Genomic DNA, 23336 nt, shown 5'->3' with positions numbered 1-23336 from the left:
CTGCATTGAATTGTTTGTTTAAAGTGAGTGTGTGCGTGTGGATGTGTGTGCTGTGAGTGCATCTGATGGTTGTTGTATAGTGTTATTGTTCGTTGAGCAACCTGATGGCCTGGGGATAGAAGCTTCTTCTGAGTCTTTCTGTGCTTGCCATGAGACTCCGGTATCGCTTGCCTGACCGCAGCAGTTCAAAGAGGCAGTTGTTTGGGTGGCTGGAGTCTTTGATAATTCTCTTAGCCTTACCCATGCACCGCTTGTTGTAAATGTTCTGGAGAGTGTACAATAGAGAGCATCCTGACCGGCAACATCACCTCCTGGTTTGGGAATAGCACTGCACAAGACCGTAGCAGACTACAAAGAGTGACACGTTCAGCCGAACGCACAATTGGAGGGGGGCTTCCCACCCTCCAGAACATTTACAACAAGCGGTGCAAGGGGAAGGCTAAGAGAATTATTAAGGACTCGAGCCACCCGAACAACTGCCTCTTTGAACTGCTGCGGTCAGGCAAGCGATACCGGAGTCTTAAGGCGAGCACAGAAAGACTCAGAAGAAGCTTCTATCCCCAGGCCATCAGGCTGCTAAACGAACAATAAACACTATGCAACAACCATCAAATGCACACAGCACACACACCCACACGCACACACTCACTCAAACAAACAACACACTGCAGCACCCACTCTCCACACTTTAGATCACACAAACACACTTTACACTTTATATTTATTGATAAAGGATTTGCACTACAACTCGTACACCTACTGTGAATTGTACCTAAATTGTACCTCGTCCCATTTCTGCCTTGCACTATATAGTATTGTATATTAGTACACTGCACAGTATTGTATATTGTATGGTAACTACGTCTATTCTGCATCGAACATTGTACATGTCTAAACTGAACACTGTGACCTCATTTTTTTTACTTCTAACTTTACTATGTTATTTTATTTCATACTTATCTTGTCTTGCACAGTCTCTGGAGCGTAACAGTAAGAAGCATTTTGTATAAAAGTATTCTGTACTTCTGTATGACAAATATTAAAGAAACTTGAAAAACTACACCCTCTCAGTGAGAGTCCGTGCTGCCAGGTGAAAAGAAGCGGTTGATTGGCTAGACGTGTGTCGGAGGAAGCACGTGATAGCCTCCACTCTCCCAGACCGACTGTGGGGGGTAAGTGCGCAGCGACCAGGAAGGGGATTGGGAATTGGCATAACGACTAACATTGGGATGGGAGAAAATCTGAGGAAAAAGGAGGGGGGAAAAGATCAATAAAAAAAAAATACGTTCTTAAGGATCTTCTGACTGACTTGGAACTTCCTTAGGCGCCTGAGGAAGTAGAGGCATTGCCGTGCCTTCCTCACAACACTGTCAATGTGTGTGGTCCATGTCAAGTCCTCGGATATGTGGACTCCGAGGTACTTAAAACTGTTCACTCTCTCAACCGGTGCCCCGTCGATGCTGAGAGGGCTGTAGTCCCTGATCCCCGATCTCCTAAAGTCCACAATCATCTCCTTTGTTTTGCTGACGTTCAGGGAGAGGCTGTTCTCTTGACACCATCCCGCTAGGACCTTGACCTCTTCCAGGTAGGCCCTCTCGTCGTTTGCAGAGATCAGGCCCACCACTACTGTGTCGTCAGCAAATTTGATGATTGTGTTGTTGTTCTGCTGTGCCACACAGTCATGTGTGTACAGGGAGTAGAGGAGGGGACTCAGAACACAGCCCTGGGGGGCCCCTATGTTGAGGGTGATGGATGAGGAGGTGCAGTTGCCTGCTCTCACCACGTGGGGTCTGCCTGTCAGGAAGTCCAAGACCCACTTGGAGAGGTCATAGTTCAAGCCCAGGTCCCTGAGCTTGGCTATGAGTTTGGAGGGGACTATGGTATTGAATGCTGAGCTGTAGTCGATGAACAGCATTCTCACATAGTTCCCCTGCCTCTTGTCCAGGTGTGATGCTGCTGTGTGCAGCACATGGGCTATGGCGTCCTCCGTGGACCTGTTGGGGCGGTATGCGAATTGCAGGGGGTCCAGGTTGATGGGGAGGGAGGAGCAGATGTAGCCCTTTACTAGCTTCTCAAAGCACTTCATGGCTATAGAGGTGAGAGCTACAGGGCGGTAGTCGTTGAGGCAAGCAGGCTTGGATTTTTTGGGTTGTAAAAAATGTGTCCAAACTTCTATTTATTTATTTATTTATTATCATTATCATTTATTTAGAACAATTTGTTAACACATTGCCTGCCACGGTTCTATCCATCAATGTAGGCTCACTGCCACCACTCTAAGCCTATGGAGATGTTCACCTTCTTTGCAGGGCTATAACTTTTTTAATTGTATTGCTAAATTGACATTACTATGGCCCATTCAACATCGATTATCTATCGTTCAGGATGTAGGAACGTTATACTTTTTCATTCATAGATTCTTCTATACCTTCTAGAATATAAGTATGTTTTTATCGTTTTCTGCAGTAATTCATAGAATGTGAGTTATAGGCATAAATGCATATATAGATTATCAACTGCCGTTTATTCCCGATATACACTATATTAACACTTTAAGGACCAGACACGACGTGTTTCGGTGCCATGCGTTGTGGACCAGAGCCACGTATATACTCGTGGCAAGTTGTTATTGTTTTATTCCATATTTATAACGCTATTAACGTCCGCGATCGAGATCCATGACCTACCCACATATTTGATTTTCGAAACATGCAATACCGGCCAGATCCGCTTAGGGGCGCCATCGCTCCACTGCAGTATCATTGAGGGGATTTAAAAAAAATAAATAAAAATTACAGTCTGTGGGCGGATCATATGAGCCTCGATTCCAAACGAAGACCCTCCATCTTTGATCACGTTACCGAACGCATTTTTCAGCCTGGAATAATGGGATTTATGATTAGCCAATGGACATATCGATCTACCAGAATCCGATGACTAATGAAAAAATGCTGCCGGCGATCACATGGCCTGACGGTAGGATACTATTACCCCAAATTACAGCTGGATTGGAAATTTTTTAAAACCTAACGTGATAGACCACTGACATTGGCTACCTGAACGCACACTCTATTGCTAATCAATAATACTAATCGGCGTTCCCCGCCGCCCCCATTTCATCCATAGATGCTCTGTAATAGTCCGGATGCTACGCAGTTTATTTTATTTCATTCGTATATATACAGCAGAAATGGTGTTTGATATAACGGCGCCAACGTTTAGCCTATTATCTAGCTTCCTGAAAAAAAAGAAGAGACGAAAAGCGCGATAAACCTTATATTCACGACGCTATAAAATGACAACCAACCGATGGATTTTTATTTTCTTTAAGCCATTATGAAGGCACGGTTTGTCCGGTCAAGTGACAATGAGAATGGACAGATAGCAATACTATAAATGATATATATAGCTCTTAGAAAGTACATCGGTTTGTAAACAATCCTCTGTCCTCTGAGTGCGGATGCCAAAGTGTTAAAAAATTCAACTGTATATGATCCTATACGTTATGATTGATCATGCACGGATGAAAGGGGGGGGGGGGTCGTTTATAATTCTGTGATCGTCAGTAAATGCTTTATGTAGTGTATGGGTGATATATTGATCAGATCGGTTTGCAGTGAAAAGAATAAACAATCAAGCTGTAAGTAACGTTAGTGTCCTCTTACCGTGCGTCAATGAGACTGGCGGTGAAAGATCCCAGGTATAGGACGTCGATCGCCTAGGTCCATTTCCGGTTTGTATGTTGCAATAAACGCCGAAATCATATCGATTATTAAGTTTATAAAGCGATCGATATGTACTATTGTGTCTGTCGGGAGCCTTGCGACAATATCTGACGGCCGGATGAATTTAATGGACGCACAGCAGCAATATCCTGTTTACCAGTGTAACTCGCCCGACCATCCACCAGGCGGCGGTATTGAGCCGTAGTTTTTTTTTTGCCGTAGGGTCCAGCTGCAGCGCCGGAGGTGTATATATGAATTATGAATGCCATGGCGAAAAAATGAAATATTGATCTCAATATTGCTGTACAGCGTGGTTTGGCAGACAACGCATGGCCGGCAATAACGCTGTACAATGTGATTGGCGGGGAATGTGTTAAGGAGAGACCACGGAACCATTATGGCAGATAAAAGCAATCAGTTACAGAGGATTGTCTTTGTCTCCAGTCAGTTAAGTGTTGAGATTAGGGATGCCCCGATCACGTTTTTTGCCACCGATACCGATCACCGATCGTCGTGAGCCATATCGGCCGATACCGATCCGATACCGATCGTTTTTGATTAAAAAGAAATTAAAAATTATTTTATATAATTTTTTTTTTTTTTTTTTTATAAAATATATATATATTAGACTTGTACTTGTATTATCTGCGAGACATCGCCACCACGCAACAAGTCAAAATGCTCGCTATCTGCAAACAGCTCCACTGTCTGTGTGTACTCTAGTAGCCTCCAGCTCCAAAAAGGATTCTCCGGCGCTGCAGCGGGACCCTATTGGTAACGTTATGCTTTGGTCATTTCACATTCAGCAAGCCCTCAGCTCGAATACGCATTCAATCAATGTTATAAGACATTGATATCAGGAGCTATCTGTAGCTACTGCTAGCCGGCTAGATGACGTTAAGACAACTATTTTGTTCAATCGGACATTTAGTTTTGAACTGTTAACTAACGTCAGCTAACGCAAGCTAACGCAAGCTAACGGAGATATCAACATGGACTACTAGACTTCCTGGGGCATTTGTTGATATCCGGAGCTATCAGTAGCTAGCCGGCTAAATACCGTTAGACAATGCCTACTAAAAGTGAATAGTTGACTGGGTAATTTTGTTTAAACAGTAACGATAGCTAGGTAGCTAACGTTAGCTCAGGTCGAATGCACTATCTAGACTCAGCAGAGGAGGTCCGCCTCCTCTGTGTTTACAAACTCTACACGGGTACGGGCGGGGCTAGGGAGGAGGAGCAGTTTGCAGGTCCTGTGCGTCTGAGACAAGCGAGTGAGATATCCACTTGATCAGTTTCCGCGATCGGCGAATATGACTAATTATCGGAATTCCCCGATCGCATATTTATACTGATTATCGGCCGATAACGATCGGTGGCCGATCGATCGGGGCATCCCTAGTTGAGATGTGATGACAGAGGAGGTAAAAACTAAACACATCATGTTTGCTCACAGGACCCGAGCTTCCTTCAATATAGGAATGGAAACAGGACGGGTGACAAGAGGTCAAATCTGATAAACACTGAACACGTTCATAAGCTTTACACAATGGAGGATGAGTTAGGTTAGTTTTGTACTACACCATTCATGCTAACATTATGTCATGACATGAGCCATGAAAATATTGGATGAAATGTACTGGCTAGCTAACGTTAGCTATTCTGTATGTTAAACAAGTCTTGCACGCAGAGCTTGGTGACGTTCTTTACATTTGTCCCTTGGAGCTATAAGAATGAAGTCACCCTATTCTGTTATTTAATAACATTCAATTGGTTAACCCTAACGTTAAATTATATAACCCTAATGTTAAATTATATACCCTAACTTTAAATGATATAACCCTAACATGAGTGTAAGAGAGTTATGTGAGCGAGAGTGAGTCTATGTTTTCCCATCAACCAGCTAAGCTAACTAGCTACTATAGCTAACAGTATTGAACTTAATTATACTAATCTTACATTTTTTGGGGTATAAATGTGGTGTCATTGTATCAATATAATATTGCAATATATGGCTGTATAAATGTTTTCACCCAACCTGACTTGATACACCCACTGCTTAGGCCTCGGTATAGAAGATGACACTGAAGAGACGGTCACCTTATTGGACAGCATGGTAATGGCATGTGTGACTATCAAACTGAAACTGTAACTGTCAAATTAGATTGAGTACACTACATACTGCCCTGCCCTACTTCTCTTCACTTTCAAATACTTGATGTAACTGTTGAGAAGAACTTTCTGGAAAGCTGAGAAATGCATACAAATTTCACATGTATACACGAGGGACCAGAGAGAGATAATATTAAAGAAAAGCATAGAATCAGCTCTTTGATGGATGATAAGAAGCCTTGTGCTGACAATGTCTGTCTGTCTGTCTGTCTGTCTGTCTGTCTGTCTGTCTGTCTGTCGGTCTGTTTGTCTGTGTGTGTCTCTCTCTCTCTCTCTCTCTCTCTCTCTTTGGTGAGTGGAGTGGTGCGAGAGTCTGAGGAAGTGCGCGTGAGTCTTTCTAAACTTTTTCTATCTTTATGTTGTTTGTCAAATTGTGAATTAGACTGTGGTTTATTTGACTGGTTGTGTGTTGGTGGTGAGCTGGTAGCGTTGTCAGTGTTCGCTTGGGCAGCTGTCTGCTGTCGCGGTGAAAATGGACTTTGCGAGGTTGACCAGAAAACATGGTTTCAAGGTCTCGCCGGCTTTTCCGTGTTCAGTGGAGGACTGTAGTCTCGCTGTTGCGAGGGTGGTGGGCGCTCAGAGCGTTAAATCTGCGGCAAGGATGAACGGGGGAGTCGTGTTCTTTGTGGATCGATTGATAACGGATGGTTTGGTCATGAATTATACGTTTGTGTCTGTAATGCCGCTCACAACACCTGCCAAAAAGGTGACGTTGTCAAACGTTCCCCCGTTGGTGGGCGATGATCTTATATTAAGTAGAGTTGTTCCGATACCGATACCAGTATCGGAAATGCCGCCGATACTGCCTAAAATGCTGGTATCGGTATCGCCGAGTACCCTCTAATGTTGCGCTCCGATACCATATGACGTAATTTATCAACAACACTGCGGACGTTGGGCTCTGTAGATATACCCTACTCGCTGAGTGAGCATTATAAAACAAACGTGTGCTTAATCGACCGTGAATTAAAGTGTCAATTGCCATTTGTCATTTTAACAGCAGAGCAGATACTTTCTTAAAATGCCATCGTCCCGACAGAGCGCTGTTGACAGGGAGCTCTGATGAGTTCGCTTGGTGGCTGGTGTTATTAGCATTGAACAGCTAACCGAAAGCTAGATTTGACGTTACCTTGGCTAAAGTTGGGGCTATTCATAATCCAGCAATAATGGCTGCAGACCTGCAAGAAAAGTACAGCAAGTTGGCAAAGGAGTATTCCAAGTTAAATCACAATGTCACCAGTAACGTTACAGTCTTCTATGGTCTTTCCATATACCGGTAGCTCATAGCTAACCTAGCTCACGGTAACGTCGTCATTGCACAATTGCACGTCGCGTACACAATTAATGACATGTTGCGGACAGCCATATCGGCGACAATGTTTAGCTTTTAGTGCCAAATGATAAGAGTCTGAGGCGGAGTCTCAAAAGAGAATGTTGAATATTTATTGTGCAAAAATCACAACAGTTCCTCTGCTACTTCAACGGAGCCTTGTAGACTGAGTAGGGTATATCTGCAGAGCCACTGGGTAGCGAGTGCAAAGCGAGTGGATCATTGGAGTAGGGTATATCTGCAGTGCTGCAGCCCCATACTCATTGATTAATGATACTAATACAAATCTATACAATCACCTGTTGAATAAATACCATTACTTTCTAGTTATTACTAAAAAAACAGTATATATAAAACAGTATCTGTAAAAAATATATATATATATATATATATATATAATTTATATATATATATTTTTTTTTAATGTATGCACTGGTATCGGATAAGTATCGGTATCGGCCGATACCCAAAGCTTAGGTATCGGAATCGGATCGGAAAGGAAAAAATGGTATCGGAACATCTCTAATATTAAGGGAACTTGCCAGGTTTGGAAAGATTGTATCTCCCTTAAAGAAGATGTCTTCAGGGTTTAAAGCACCTGAATTACAGCATGTGGTTTCTCACAGAAGGCAGACGTTCATTATTATGAACAAACGTGAGGATGAGTTGGATCTAAATTTTAAAGTAATAATAGACGGGTTTGAGTATATTATTTTTGCGACGACACAGAACATGCGATGTTTTGCGTGTGGAAGGGAGGGGCATTTAAGACAAGCGTGCCCTGGGGAGGGGCCAAGCAGGGGGGCAAATGATGGGAAGAGCGCAATGAAGAAAGGAAGAGCAGCTTGGGGTGTGGATCAAGGGATTGAGGGGGGGGGGGGGTAAAGGGGAAGAGGGGTGGTGGGGAGACTTCTGAGAAGGTTATTGTACCAGATAGAAGTGATAAGGAAATGGAAGGAGTGGGTAAGGCTGGGGATGCGGTACGAGGAAAAATTGGTAGGGATAAAAATGTGGGGGGGGGGGGGGGTGGTAGAAGGGGCTAGTGTCAGCCGGGACACGTTGAATAGCAAGGAGAAGAGTGGAACTGTTGTAGTACAAGGGGCAGATGGTGGGGATGGAAATGAGGGGGGGGGGGTCGTGGTGGAAAGGATTACAGAGGATGGAGGTGAACAGGTGGCTGTAGTTGGTCTGAAGGGACAGGGTGGGGGGGCTTGTGTCGACAGGGACACGATAAGCAGCCAGGAGGAAGGTGGACCTGTTGAAGTAAAAGGGACAGTTGGTGGGGATGAGAATGAGGGGGAGGGGGGGGTCGTGGTAGGGAGGAATACACAGGATGGAAGTGAACATGAGGTGGCGGTAGTTGAGCTGCAGGGACAGGGTGGAAGGGCTGGGATCAGCGTGGATGAGATGAATGGGCAGGAGGAAGGTGGGACTGTTGAAGGAACAGGGTCAAAGGACTCGGTTGGGGGGGTCAGGGTGGAGGAAGTAGAGGATATTGAAATGGAGGAGGGGGACGACGGGATGATGGTTGTTAGGCAGAAGAGGAAGCTAGAAGTAGTTGAGTTGTCAAGCTCTCAAGCTAAGAAGGCAGATGTGAAGGAAGTACTCAGCAGTACACAGAGTTCACAAGAGAGTACATGGTCGGAGATGGGCGCTGGTGAGGATGCAGCTATTACAGACAATGAGGGCTATTCATTGCAGGCAATGAAAAGTTTTTTACAGATGACAAAAAACAGGAGGGGAGTAGAGATAACTCATTTTTTTCCAGATAAGGCGTTGTTTATTTTGGCAGCAAGGAAAAATATGAGGTTTCAAGGAGATGGTCGTTTTGCTGAAACAGAGATGTACAGGATGAGAAAATTTTTACAGAAGGTACAGCGGGACCCCAGTAAGGTGGAGGACGGAGTGGACTCAGTGTAGTTTTGTTGTTTTTTGGTTTTGTTGTTGTTTATTTTTTATTTTCTTAATGGGGGGTGTTTTTAGAGTGGATTTTGTTTTGTTTGTTGTATGGGGCAAGGGACATGGAGAGAGTGTTTTTTTTTGCTCCTTGACCTCACTGATTTTTTTACCTCAGGTCCCAATTGACAGGACTGGTGTGTTGTCACTTGGGGCTGGACATTTTAAGGTAATAATAATAATAATAATAGATTGGATTTGTAATGCACTTTTTGTTCGCTGGGATCCCAAAGTGCTACACTACATGGTTAAAACAGTTAAAAAAAAATAGAATAAAATAGTTATTAGTAAAACAAATAAAATAAAATACAGAATAAAAATAGAACATAGTTAATTAAAAACATAGTATAAACAGACAATTTAAAAACAGAGCGCAATAAAATTTAAATAAAAAGCTAACAGTCAAAGGCCTTTTTAAACAGATAGGTTTTCAGGCCTGCTTTGAAAGAGTCCAGGCTCTGTGGTGCCCTCAGCTGGATGGGGAGGCTGTTCCACAGGCGTGGTGCAGCCGTGCAGAAGGCTCGGTCACCCATGGTGCAGAGCCGGGTATTGGGGACCTGAAGGAGCAGGCTGCCTGCGGATCTGAGGGTGCGGGTGAAGGATTGTGGAGTGATGAGTTCCTGAAGGTAGAGGGGTGCGTGTCCGTTTATGCAGTTATGGGTGATTGTAAGGATGTTGTAGTTGATCCGGGATGAGACGGGGAGCCAGTGTAGTGAGTGAAGGATGGGGGTTATGTGATCGTGTTTACGGACTCTCATCAGGATCCTGGCAGCGCTGTTTTGGATGTATTGCAGCTTTTGGATGCTCTTGCCAGGAATCCCGATGAAGAGTCCGTTACAGTAGTCCAGTCTTGAGGAGATAAAGGCATGGACAAGCTTCTCTGCATCTGACAGGGTTAGAATGGGACGGAGTTTTGATATGTTTTTTAGGTGATAGAATGAGGTCTTGCAGAGGTGTTTTATGTGGGTGTTGAAGGTCAGGTGGGGGTCAAATCGAACCCCCAGATTTGTGACTGAGGGGGAGAGGGGGATTACCTGGCCGTCAAAGGTGAGATGGGATATGGATGAAGACTGAACCTGGTGGGGGGTGCCAATTAGGAGTGCCTCGGTTTAGGTGTCCCGTTACCGGTTGAGGGTTTTGGTACAGAGGGTTAGGAAGGACCTCAACAAAGAAGATGATGATGGGGGGGAATCTGTATAGTTTTGTTGTTTGTGATTTTGTTCACGTGGGTGTTTTACTCTTTTTTTTAATGAGCAGTAATTTTAGAGTGGCCACGTTGAATTTGAATGGGGCAAGGGACATAAAGAAAAGAGCTCCGTTATATGAAATGATCAAAGCTCTCAACGCGGGCAAGCTAAATGGGAGAGAAGACTCTGTGTGGAGAAAACATTTTGATGTGGACTGTGTTTTAAGTCCAGGATGGAGAGCTTTGTACAAACTCCCATCAAAAAAAGGACAGGGGATTTACAGTGGAGGATTCTCCATGGTGCTGTTGCTGTAAATGCTTTTATTTCGGTTATGAATCCTAATGTTTCTAATGAATGTCCTTTCTGTGGTTGTGTGGAAAATATTTTCCATTGTTTTTTAGAGTGTGGGAGGCTTGAGTTTTTATTTGATACATTAAGAATCCTGTTTCTGTCTTTTAACGAGGAGTGGTCCAAGGCTGTTTTTATATTTGGAGCTGGGTACAGAAGAAGCAATGCGTTTAAGTGGAAACTGTTAAATTTCCTGCTAGGTGAAGCAAAATTGGCAATTTACCTTACAAGGAAAAGCAAAATCGAGGGTGAAGTGGTTCAGGAGTTGACCAGTGTGTTTTCAGCATTGGTAAGGGCAAGGGTCTGGATAGATTTTAGATTCTATAAAGAGATGAAAAATGTAGATACTTTTGTGGAACAGTGGTGTTACGAGGAGGTCATTTGCTCGGTGGTGGATGACTGTTTGGTTTTCTGTGATGTTTTCATGTGAATGTACCATAGGTCTTTTTTTTGTGTGGTTTCATGGTTGTGTTGTTGGAGTTTGCGGTTTTTTTTTGAGTTTGGTTTTGTTGAGATGTGAGGTATTTTGTTTTTGATTGTATACATTGTAGTATTGGTGTGTAAATAAATAAAGTTTTTTTATAAAATCAAAAAAAATCTCTCTCTCTCTCTCTCCCTCTCTCTCTCTCTCTCTCTCTCATTCCACCTGTCTTTTCCCATTATCTCTCTCCTGCCATCCTCACAGCTTCACTTCAGGTGAGAGATGCTAGAGCTCCAAATACCATGTGAGATAAGAAGCCTTGTGCTGACAATGTCTCTCACTCATCTCTCTATCTCTCTCTCATTCCACCTGTCTTTTCCCATTTGCTCTCTCCTGCCATCCTCATAGCTTGACTTCAGGTGAGAGATGCTGGAGATCCACACATGCGCATGCACACAGTACAACTAGTCCCGCCCCCAACCATCTAAAGCATCATCTCACTGCTCACACCTCAAGGTCTGAAATCCTCCATAAGAACGTGGACAACTATGCTGATTGGAGCCAAAGGCAACAAGTTGATTGGCTCTGAGTTCAAGTTTGAACATTTAATGTTTAGGTACTATAGAATGCGTGAGTTAGAACATTTTTATTATTTGATATACAATCATCAATTGTTGGGGAAACACTACTCCCCTCGGGGAGCACACTGCTTCTCGGAAAGCCCCCTGAACTTCCTACTCCTGAGGAATCTCTCATTCCTCTCTAAATCACTTGAACATGCTGTATTCAACCAGCTCACTGATTATCCATTGCAGAATGATCTCCTAGACAAGGGGTTCCCGACCCGTGAGGCATTTACATTTGAATAAAGTTATATTAATCACTTAACCTCTTGAGCCTAGCCCTATTTTCTGAAAATCCACCTAAAAATCCATATCTAAGTAAATGGAAGAATGCTCCACTTCTACAAGGTCCATTTGCATGTTCTTGGTATCTAGGGACATCTATGGATCTCAGGGAATGTTCCAGTGTCAGAAATATTGTGTCTGTTACTATCATGAACAGACATCAAGCATGATTTGACAAGCCATGACCACGTCCGGTTGTGAACGGTCCTGAACAGACCAGTCACTGATGGCGAAAATGATTGACCACCGTTGTAACCAAAGAGCAACTGCTCTGAAAGTGATCCGACAGTGGGGGAAGGTGTCACAAGAAAAGGAAGAAGTCCTTTGTTTTGACTTGAGAGGTGAAATGAATGGCAGTGGACGGCTATTTTGGATAATCACGCTGAATTATTGCGGTACACACATTACAAAAACCTTTGTGAAACACTCATTTTCAGTGGGATTTTTATAAACTTTGGACCTGTACTACATATGACTTCAGGCTATGGAACCATTATGTTTTCCAGCTCCTATCTCTCAGCTGGAACTTAAAAACAGGCATCTGGCAACCAGTCAACACAAAAGTAAGGAGCAAATATTTAATTTCAAGAGGCTCAGCTTGGGGGCGGAGTGACATTTACATTAGAATGAGTGGTTTCGTTGGCTAATCGCCTGCCATCAGCCTTTGTTCTCGAGTTTCTGTTGATGCCCATAAACAGCACATGGCTTTGTGTTTACATTCCTGAGCTGCGACTAAGACGATGGACGCAGGCTCTCCTACAGATCAGAATTTTTTTTCGGCTTCTCAAACAGCGATTGATCCACCATATTAATGAACGAGTACATCTTGGCCTTCGTTAATCGTGTTGACAACTCGGATTCGGAAGGTTTAACTGATGATGACTCAGATGGCAAATACCTCGTTTTGGATCCCATCAACAGCTGTTCTGAAGTTGAACAGTAACGAGGATTCTGTTAGCGAGTCAGTTGCACCAGGCTATTCAACAGAATTGTATGAATGATTAGGAAATTACTGAAAGGAGTCGGACCAACAAAGTGAACAGCATCCGACAGCTTCACCAAACAACATACAGATTTCATGACATCGTGGTCTGTCGTGCAATGTTCTGCTTCCTTTATGGGTAAGTTAACATGTTTATATAACGTGGTGTTTGATCGTCTATTAAGTGTTTATTTAGAATGTTTGTGAGTTAAGAAGACATTTCTTTGTAACTTTTTCCTAAGTGTATTGGAGGTCCAATGTTAGTAACATAATGTTACTGCACTTGTGCGTGTGTCGGTCTGTGTTTGTCTGTGCTTCAATCCATCAAGCTAAAATAGAGATAATATTTGCGTAAAGTCCTTGTAGCAGTTCTTGAGAGTGAATCCATGCTCTGATAGAGGAGAGAGATTTGTTTGCATTGTATCGCCAGGTCTTTATTCAATGGATATAGTTTTAGACTGCGACATTTGCAAGTGCTTAAAATATATCTTATATTATATCTATGGGTCTAATAACGCTGTCGACTGTCAGTGAGTTGCTTCCAGTCAACATGCCCAAAACATAGGGCTGGGCGATATGACCAAAAACGTTATCGCGATAAAATTATAAAATTATTTTCATATAATTCGATATCGATAATTATCGTCGATATAATGTCCGTCAAGTTTAATTAACTTCTTATGCTGCTGCGAATGTCTCAAGTCGAGTTGATGTCGTCATCAGTCTGCGCACGTTAGCCGACAAGCGGAGTATCTCATGACAATAAATATGACACTAAAATACTCTCTTCCGCCACAATATATTGAAACGACGTCCACTGTATATCCCACACTACCATAAACGTGGCCTCAGAATTCAAAACACACACATACTCGGCACGTAAATATATAAAACAGTGCCGTGCAAGCTAGTTATCCTAGCCAGCCTGTTGGTTCTAAGCGATGTATTCCATGACAATGTGCTAAATATGACACTAAAATACTCTCTTCCGCCACAATATATTGAAACGGCGTCCACTGTATATCCCACACTACCATAAACGTGGCCTCAGAATTCAAAACACACACATACTCGGCACGTAAATATATAAAATGCCGCCGTGCAAGCTAATTAGCCTAGCAAGCCTTGTTGTTGAGTGAGTCCTACCTCCTTCCGGGTCTCGGCCATCTCCTTCACTGATTGGTTGTTAGCTGTTGTGCGTAAGTACGTCATCACGTAACGCTGGTTGTTGTTAGTGAGTGTGCTGAGCCGAGGCTGAACGGAGCCAAGCTTGGAAAATCGATATATCGAAACTTTGCGACCACGTTTCATGTTTATTTCGAGGAAATAATTTATCGCGATAGTTATCGTTATCGTTTTATCGCCCAGCCCTACCAAAACAGATTGTTTTTTCATCTGTACATTTCCGTTTTATACCGTTTTGAATAGAGTATGGTTTGGGTGCTTTTGAGTAATTCCAGGAAAAAGACGAGAAAAAGGCATTTTAGTGTAATCCAGTCATCACGTTGTAATTTTTCGGCTGATTATCTAAATCATCCTGAAATCAACACTAGATTATCATTATTATATCTCGTTGTGCATACATGAAATGGCCATCGTAGCAGGGCGCTCGCCCCCCCCCCCCCCACCGCAGTCAACGGTAATAAGCACATACACCTACACACAGATAGCTTTGATCGCAGTAAATATCAGATCAACACAAGGTTTCATATAGTGTTCTTACCTTGTCTCTGATGGAAATGCAAAAAAAATAATCCAATTATCTGATCGCCATTCCAGTTATCCACAGCGATCATGTCCCCGACATTACAAAGCATTACACACGGACGGGCGGGCGGGGTTAATATTCACATTGGTCGTTGTAAGCCCCTGGCTCGCCTGAGTATTTAAACCCCGCCCGCCCGGCTCAGATCGGCTCCTAAAACACACCAGCCCATTTCAAATGGGATGCAATAGCTCCGCATGGCAGTAGAGGGCGGTGTTGACCGTCTGCCAGCTCAGACAGGGTCTGAAGGGTATACCAGAGGCTGCAGCTATGAATTATGAATAGATATAGGGAATAAACGAAATAACGATCCCAAAAACGAGTTAACTCGTTTCTGGCGCTGAACGCATGGCGGACAATAACGAGTATACTCGTTTTTGGCGCAGATCCAGTTAAGATTATTTAGCTTGTAACCGAGTGTCAACAAACACAGCTGGTTCCAATACTATTGTAAATTTGGTTAACAAGCACACAGTCTGTCTAACAGGACTGACCCTATTTGGATAATTCAACATTTCAGAAGGCACCATACTCATATTTTTTCTTCATTAGGCCTAATTCCTTGCCTAATGCATTAGTCAACATTTTCTCAATTTCAATAGAATTTCAATCTTTCTTATCTTTATTGAGTATCAGAATATGATCATAGCTGATGTCTATATCTGAGTCTTGATAATGCAATTATTCATGTAAATATTAACCACCTGGCTGGTACCACCTGATATTACACCGGACCTGAAGACAATCCTAGGGTAAAGACTGTCCTGATGTTTGTTTTCCTCCTGTCTGCCTCTCCTGGACTCCTGCCTAGGGATGCCCCCCAAAACCCGGTTCTAAACGGGAACCGGTACTAAATTAGAAAAAAACTAAGTATTGATAAGCTCCGACGATATCGGTACTGCTATCGGTAGTCTAGAAGCGGATTAGCTACGGAGATAACAGAGTGTACCATCCATCTATGACGCAACTCTGGCAGCAACACTGGAAACGGAGTAACGTTAACGTTATGTCGAGTTCATACTACACTACACGTATGAACTCGACATAACGTTAACGTTACTCCGTTTTCCATGAAGTGTTTAATTAGTATGTAATGTTAAAAATCTCTGTGCATAGCACAGGAAACCGGAAACGCGAGGACAGGAAGCCGTCATGAAATCATTGTAGTCATATTGTAGTCTTTTAGTCTTATTAACTAAAAGATTTTAACAAAATAAAAAGCAGCAGCACTATTGGATAACTGAGTCATGTTTGCTATGTATTTCTTTCTTTAGGGGAGTAGGACATTTGTTTCACAGTTTTAGCATGATGTTTTATAGATGGCTAGGTTAAACACAGGTTTTTAAGAGGGGGGGGTTTGATTTTATTTGATTGAAGTTTATTTCAAATATGCAACACAACAAACAAACAAACATCAAGTACAGATATGGCCTTAAGCCGTTCAAATAATAAATGTATACATTTTTTTTTAATAATAATAATCTAAAAGAACCGATAAGAGTATCAATAAAGTACCGAACCGTTAAGCAGTATCGATAAGAGTAGTAGTATCGATAAAATCCTAATGATACCCATCCCTACTCCTGCCCCAACCTGTTTTCCCCCCAACCTGTTTTGCCCCCACTCTTCCTGGACTCTGTTCAGCTCCCTGTCTGCCCAGCTCTTCTCTAGCTCTTTCTCCCAGCCCAGTCCTTGCCCCAAGACCCCCCTCATCCTGGACATACAATAAACCCTTATAGTTTAAGCACTCGCAAATGTCGCAGTCTAAACCCTTATGTATAGTATAAAACTTGAAACTTGAACTTGAAACTTGATTAGGGCTGCAACTAATGACTATTTTGGTAGTCGACTAATCTGTCGATTATTTTTTCGATTAGTCGACTAATCGAAAAACAATTATATTAAAAAATAAAAATAAAAAATATATATATATAATTTTTTTTATTTATTTTTTTTCACTACCTATCTTTGTGAAAGTGGCTTCTCAGCTCTGGTCCAGCTGAAGACAGAGCAGAGGAACAGATTGGACATTGAGCATGACCTCAGAGTTGCTTTGAGACTCTTGTCAGGACCAAACAACATCCCCAGTTATCCCATTAGTTCCCCCAAACTTACTGTCGGTCTGTTATGTTAAGCTAAGAAGTCTTCAGCTGGCTGGACCAGAGCTCAGAAGCCACTTTCACAAAGATAGGTAGTGCAAAAAAAAATAAAAACGATTTTTCATAATCGACGTCGGCGATTATGTCGACTAATCGTTGCAGCCCTAAACTTGATGAAATGTTCTTGTTTGTTTGTTTGTTTTAGCTGCAATGTGACCATGACACTATAGCCAGGGCAGTCACACAAATGCATACAAACCAGGTTTACTTCGTGAATGTACAGTGTTTTAACCTCTTAACACTTTCAGTGGCAGCCGTTTTAGCCATCCTTGTACTCATTGTGCCACCGCTGTAAAGGATAGGGATTTTTACTGTGCATCGCGGTGTTTGCAGGGCTATATCTATATTCTATATTATAGCTATGGAGACAATACTATGGCTCATTTGACATTAACTATCCCTCGTTCAACATGTGAAAAAAAAATGCATGTATACGTTTGCATGTTATACCGTGGTGAATATTGTATAGTTTCAGAGTGATCCTGGCTAATTCCTGGTAACTGTGTTATGGAGCGATATGTGCATTTTGCTAAAAAAGTGTTCACGTTGCTACTATTTACAAATCAAAAGGTATATAATAGGGCTGTCTTAAATACTTCGAAGCTTCGTTCGATGGGCATGGGATTCGAATATGAAAATAAAATTCGATTACATTTTAAATTTTTTTTGGAAAATCAACTCTGTCTCTCTTTGTTAACTACAACAAGCAATGCTGTTTGTTATTTAAGATGAGGTCGGACTCGGCACTGACATAATTGTGTTCATTGTGCTGCTTTTATAAAGCCTCAAATGACGGCTTACGATATTTCATGAAAGCAAAGTTTTTTGTTTGTCTAAGATTTAAAAAGGTTTAAACTTTACAGCACTGACAAAGTTTACATTTACATTTACATTTAGTCATTTAGCTGACGCTTTTATCCAAAGCGACTTACAAGTTCTGTACGACAAGCCATCAGGAAGGGCACAACTCTATCAGCTGAGCAACAATGTTCATCAAAGTGTTGAGTGCTACAGTGTAGGTTAGTTTATTAGGACAAGTGCATGACAGTACGGTTAGTTAGGGTTAGATTTTTTTTTTTTTTTTTTTTTTTTAATTCAGATAATGGTTGAAGAAGTGCGTCTTTAGTCGACGGCGAAATATTGGACGTGATTCGGCTGTCCTAACTGGGGTGGGTAGTTCATTCCACCATTGTGGGGCAAGGACTGAGAATAGGCGACTTCTCTTTGATGACCCTCCCGGAGCTTGGATAGGAGTAGGTCTGAGGCGGCCAGAAGATGCAGAGCGTAGGGGTCTTGAGGGTGTGTAGTTAGAGACCATTGACCGGAGGTAGGCGGGAGCGGTTCCCTTTGCCGCACGGTATGCTAGGTCGAGGGCCTTGAAGCGGATTCGTGCAGCAATGGGGAGCCAGTGCAGGTCCCTAAGAAGTGGGGTGACATGGGCCGACTTCGGTAGGTTTGAGATCAGGCGGGCCGCTGCGTTCTGAATGAGTTGAAGAGGCTTAGTGGCAGTGGCCGGGAGGCCAGCGAGCAGTGCATTGCAGTAAGTTGAACAAAGTACTGTACAAGTCTATGCGCCTAGGTTCGGAGGTATATACTCTATCAGGAGAGAGAGTGACGTCATGTGAATCACGCACAAAACAATGATTTATATTTGATATATTAACATTATTGTGCATTTGAAACACAAACACTTAAAATTAGTAATTATTATTCATTTGAAACATGTTTAGTTTATTTTTAGGGGTCTAAAATAAATGAACTAAATTTCTTCTTCTCCTTCTCTCTTCACCAGGGGGCCGGCCGCCACTGGTATTGCATATTTTCCACTTGCACAACATGAAGCAGGCATTTCCGGTAAGTCTTCCGTGGTGAGTAGGCTTCTTCCGGTCCCATCAAAATACATAGTTTTCAGCTACTTTTCTCCCGTTATTTAAACAACTTTGTCGTCACAGAGAGGTAATGAAACATTTGTATTATTATATTATAGAATCTATTTAATAAGCAAACGTTTGTCAGCAGGGTTTTTGGGCTGTATTTCATGTAAAAACGTTTACTGTTAGTTAGCCAAATTAGCATTCTAGCTAATATTATGAGACATGATCAATGAATTGCTGTTGTCACCATCGCGTTTGTTAGACCCCCATATGGTTCGATAATCAGAAGACATGTTATCATGTTATGCCTAGGCCTGCCACGATAACACATTTTGCTGGGCGATTAATTGCCCCCGAAAATATCGCGATAAGCGATATTATTGCGACCGGTTAGAGAATTTTTTTTTTGGAGAAATTTATTTCCCAAAACTTTTATTTTGAAGCCCACCGCTCCGTCTTTTCCGGTGTTTAAGACTTTTATTTTGAAGCCCACCGACCGGACCGGAAGTATTGTTGTGATTATCAGGTACTTTTTGGGTACCAGAAAAGTCACGTGAAACACTGCAGACCACTGAATAGAGACGCGTCTCTAGGATTTCATAATCATTATGTTTGCAGCAGGCACAAGTGCAATAAACAAAGGATACAGTCACTGTGTATTCTGCCTCATTTATTGATTAAACAAAACCGACATCAACACAATTTGCCACCGAGCGGAGAGTTTAGTCTCGCAAAAAGATCGCTGACTTGTTAAGGCTTGTTGTTAGGTTAGGTGCTAATGTTGTGCTAGCGTTTTAGCATGGCTATCGTACATAGCGTGATCAATATAACTCGCTATTGATTGTTTGTATGAGTAACGTTAATGCTAGTAGAATAGACACAACGTGAGGTAATCACCATCCATTTTAAACCGGTTATTACCTAATGCTAACGTTAGCAAATAGACGCGACTGGTAACGTTACAGCTTGTTAGCCTAATGCTCGTTAACGTTAGCATAGACAGCCTAGCTAACGTTAACGCTTGTAGAATAGACACAATGAGAGGTAACGTTAGCGTTAGCAGAATAGACACAACGAGGGTCTCGTTAATGTTGTTATTGATTGATTGATTGAAAACTGTGTTTACTCTGTTTGTATGAGTAACGTTAATGCTAGTAGAATAGACACAATGAGGGGTAACGTTAGCCCCACGGAGCTCCTGTGCTGTGCTCTGTAGTAAAGCCAGCGGCCCGCCTCCCAACACGGACAGTGACTGACAAGGGGCACTGGGTCCGCCTCATTAAAACAAACGCGCAAATAGCAATTAATCGCGCCCGTCAAAATCATTGCATTCATTTTAATTATCGCGGCAATTAATCGATTTATTGCTTATCGCGGCAGGCCTAGTTATGCCGATCTGGGAAGCGTTATTATGCTGCATGCATGTCTTTTCTCCTGTTGTTTACCTGCATGTAATGCTATCTGTAATGCTATCTGCAGGCTGTATTATACATCACCAACCTCACCAAGTCAAATGTACTTCTATGTGCAAGACATTGTACCTAAAAGAATGCAGCATTCTTTATGTGTGATTCTCAAAATAGACTGATTCTTTATGAAAATCTAATCCTTTCACATCTTGTTTTTTCATACAGGGACCTGCTGTGAGTAGCATTCATTCAACATCCCTGACCAAGGATGAAATTGACGGATGTCCACAGGATTGCAAAAGCGAGCAGTAAGCATCTAACTCTTTGCTGGAAAAGGGTTTTAAACTATATGTGTCCAGCTATATCTTCGATTATGAAGGTGTTGTACATTTTTCCTTTACAATTTGTGTTGACAAAGGACCCCAATGTAAACAAGCCATATTGCTTTTCTTGGGTTTAAATCCTCTTAGCAGACCCTGTATTGAACTGTACTGTCATGTGCTTTTTGTATACAAACTGCTAATAAAGTATTAAATCAATCAAAAGTCTAACTATCTTGTTATTCATCATGTCATGTTTTATGCCTGACAGTTTCAAATAAAGACGAGCTGACAGGTGAAGTTTGCGGACGACTCAGCCCTGCTGGTCTCTGACAAGAACAAGTTACAGGTTGAAAAAACCCTCAGCTCGGAACTAGGCAAAATCTGCATATGGCTCGCTGATAACAAACTATCATTACACATGGGCAAAACAGAGTCCATTCTCTTCGGTTCAAATAACAAACTCAGCAAGACCGACGGCTTCTCAGTTACAGTGGGTGACAATATTGTCACAAGGAAAGAAGATATTACCTACCTGGGTTCAATCCTAGAGGCAAATCTTTCCTGTGACAAAATGGCATCCAATGTAATAAAAAAAGTCAACCAACAAACTCGATTCTTGTACCGGATCTCCTCACTGGTAAACAAGAATACCCTGAAGACTCTGGTAGGAGCACTCATTCAAGGGTACTACAACTATGCTTGCACCTCATGGTACCAAAGCACCTCAAAGGTGCTAAAAACAAAATTACAAACATCTCAAAACAAACTGGTCAGACTACTGCTTGACCTTACTCCTAGAACCCACCTCACCCCTGCCCACTTTGACAACCTAGGATGGCTTAGAGTAGACGACAGAGTACAGCAACTTGCAATGGGCCTGGTCTACAAGATACACTACACGACCAAGATACCCATGTACATGTCAAAATACTTCCCAAAGGTCAGTGAATACCACGATCACAACACCAGAGGGAGCTCCACAAATCATGTTAAACCCAATTATGCCACATCAATGTGGAACGCACTACCCAAAGCTGTAAAGGAATGTGAATCACTACCCACTTTCAAAAACACCCTCAAAAAACACCTACGGGAGACTGCAATTCGAAACTGGCCCCTGTAAATATCCTAACACAACCCCCTCCAATGTACAGTAAAAATGACCAAGTATGGTCTTGTCAATATTCCAATGTACAGTGTTGCTTGTACAGTTGTACAGTGTCCCCCACCCACCCCTCCTACCCAACCTCCCCCCCACTCCTACCCAACCTCCCCCCACCCACCCACCCACCCAACCACCTCCAATGTACAGTACCCCCCCCCCCCCCACCTACCCAACCTCCTCCAATGTACAGTTTCTACGTCAAATGTATATACTTCTTTTCTGGACTCTTTTCGTATCACAAACAGTACTGTATTTGCAAATCTAGTATGTCATAAATGTATAGATGTAGCAGTACTGTCTATCTGTATGTCATATTATATATGTTACAATGAATTGAAAATGGGGGACCCTGATGTAAACAAGACGAAAGTCTTTCTCTGGTCTGCATCCCCTTAACAATTGTATGTATTGAGCTGTACTGTACTGTAACCATTCTGCAATCTGTTAATAAAGTTTTCAATCAATCAATCAAGATCACACAGCCAGACGCGACAGCGCTCTGTAGTCTGTGGAACATGCGCACCGACGCGTATGCGTGATCTGCATGATCATGCACACCTTCCTCTGTTATGTGATTAATGTGAACAATATAGTGTTGGTTGCGTGCGTTTAATCACGTGCACAAAAGTGAGTGACAAGTGATTTACCTCCTGCGAATGTCTTCTGCGTACGGGACTATGTACCGATCCTCCCGGAGAAGCTCGTCTAGATCGGGCAGTTCTGCATGATGATCCGCCATGTTATTATTTACAGTGAGTTGTTATGTGTTTTTCAAGAACCGAGCGAATGCGCGCTGCTGCCGAAAAGCAGACGCGTTTTATAAAAGAGTTTAAAACTGTTCATGCAGTCTGGATTCAACCGCTGAGAGACTATTGAGTGGTTGGAGGAGGAGGGAGGCGTGGTGCACTGGCGATCTCTCTCTCTCGCTCTCGCTCACTCCCTCTGGGTTTGGGCTGTCACGCTCTCTCACACGCCCCTTATTGGCCAACCTCCAGAGGGAACGCCCCCTCCAGAATGTCAATCGACCCATTCAGTCTGAACACATGAATGCAGCCTGAACTTGTTGCTATCTGTGTGCAGCCTGAACTTGTTGCTCACTGTAAAGACAAATGTTGTGATATGCATTGCCACAGGAAATTAATAATTATATATATAAGATGTTTTATTATTTTGTATGTTGTCTGTTGTGTGGACCACAGGAAGAATAGTTGTTTCTAAGGAAACATTGGGATATTTTTCCCATCATGCAACTTACTTATTTGTTGTTTTGTGAAAATAATATTTTACCCCAGAAAACCCTGTTTTGAATGTGTTGATTTTAAATGTGTGGACAAAGCAGATGTTGTTTCTAACTGAACCCACTGGCTGTGCCATAACTTGCTATGTTGTGCTCTACATAGTGTGTCTTATGTAGAGAGAGTCTCATAGATGAACTGTCAAGAATGTGTGTGTGTGGGGGGGGGGGGGGGGGGGACCATGACATGAGAACCATTGCACTGCAGTTATGTAAAGAGAGTCTCGCACATAGGTGAACTGTCGAGAATGTGTGTGTGTGTGGGGGGTTGGGCTTTCGGTGGTGAGGCTAGGGCAGGGGTCGGCAACCTGCGGCCTC

At 42.6% G+C, this 23336-nt stretch overlaps 1 protein-coding gene across 1 annotated transcript in view; it reads right to left on the bottom strand.

Moving 5' to 3' along the window:
* The window catches only part of LOC311232987 (1,4-alpha-glucan-branching enzyme-like), a 576273-nt gene extending 553704 nt beyond the window's left edge, over positions 1-22569 (bottom strand). The window contains 1 exon segment of the mRNA XM_084319835.1: positions 22372-22569. Coding sequence (XP_084175961.1) covers positions 22372-22463 — 92 coding nt within the window. The 5' untranslated portion in view covers positions 22464-22569.
* Between the last annotated feature and the right edge of the window lie 767 nt (positions 22570-23336).

The sequence above is a fragment of the Notolepis coatsorum genome, assembly GCF_963971535.1.
Source record: "Notolepis coatsorum genome assembly, chromosome: 8".
In the NCBI taxonomy this organism is placed as follows: domain Eukaryota; kingdom Metazoa; phylum Chordata; class Actinopteri; order Aulopiformes; family Paralepididae; genus Notolepis; species Notolepis coatsorum.
Note: the sequence above shows the minus strand (reverse complement) of the source record. Positions and strands in the feature narration are given on the sequence as shown.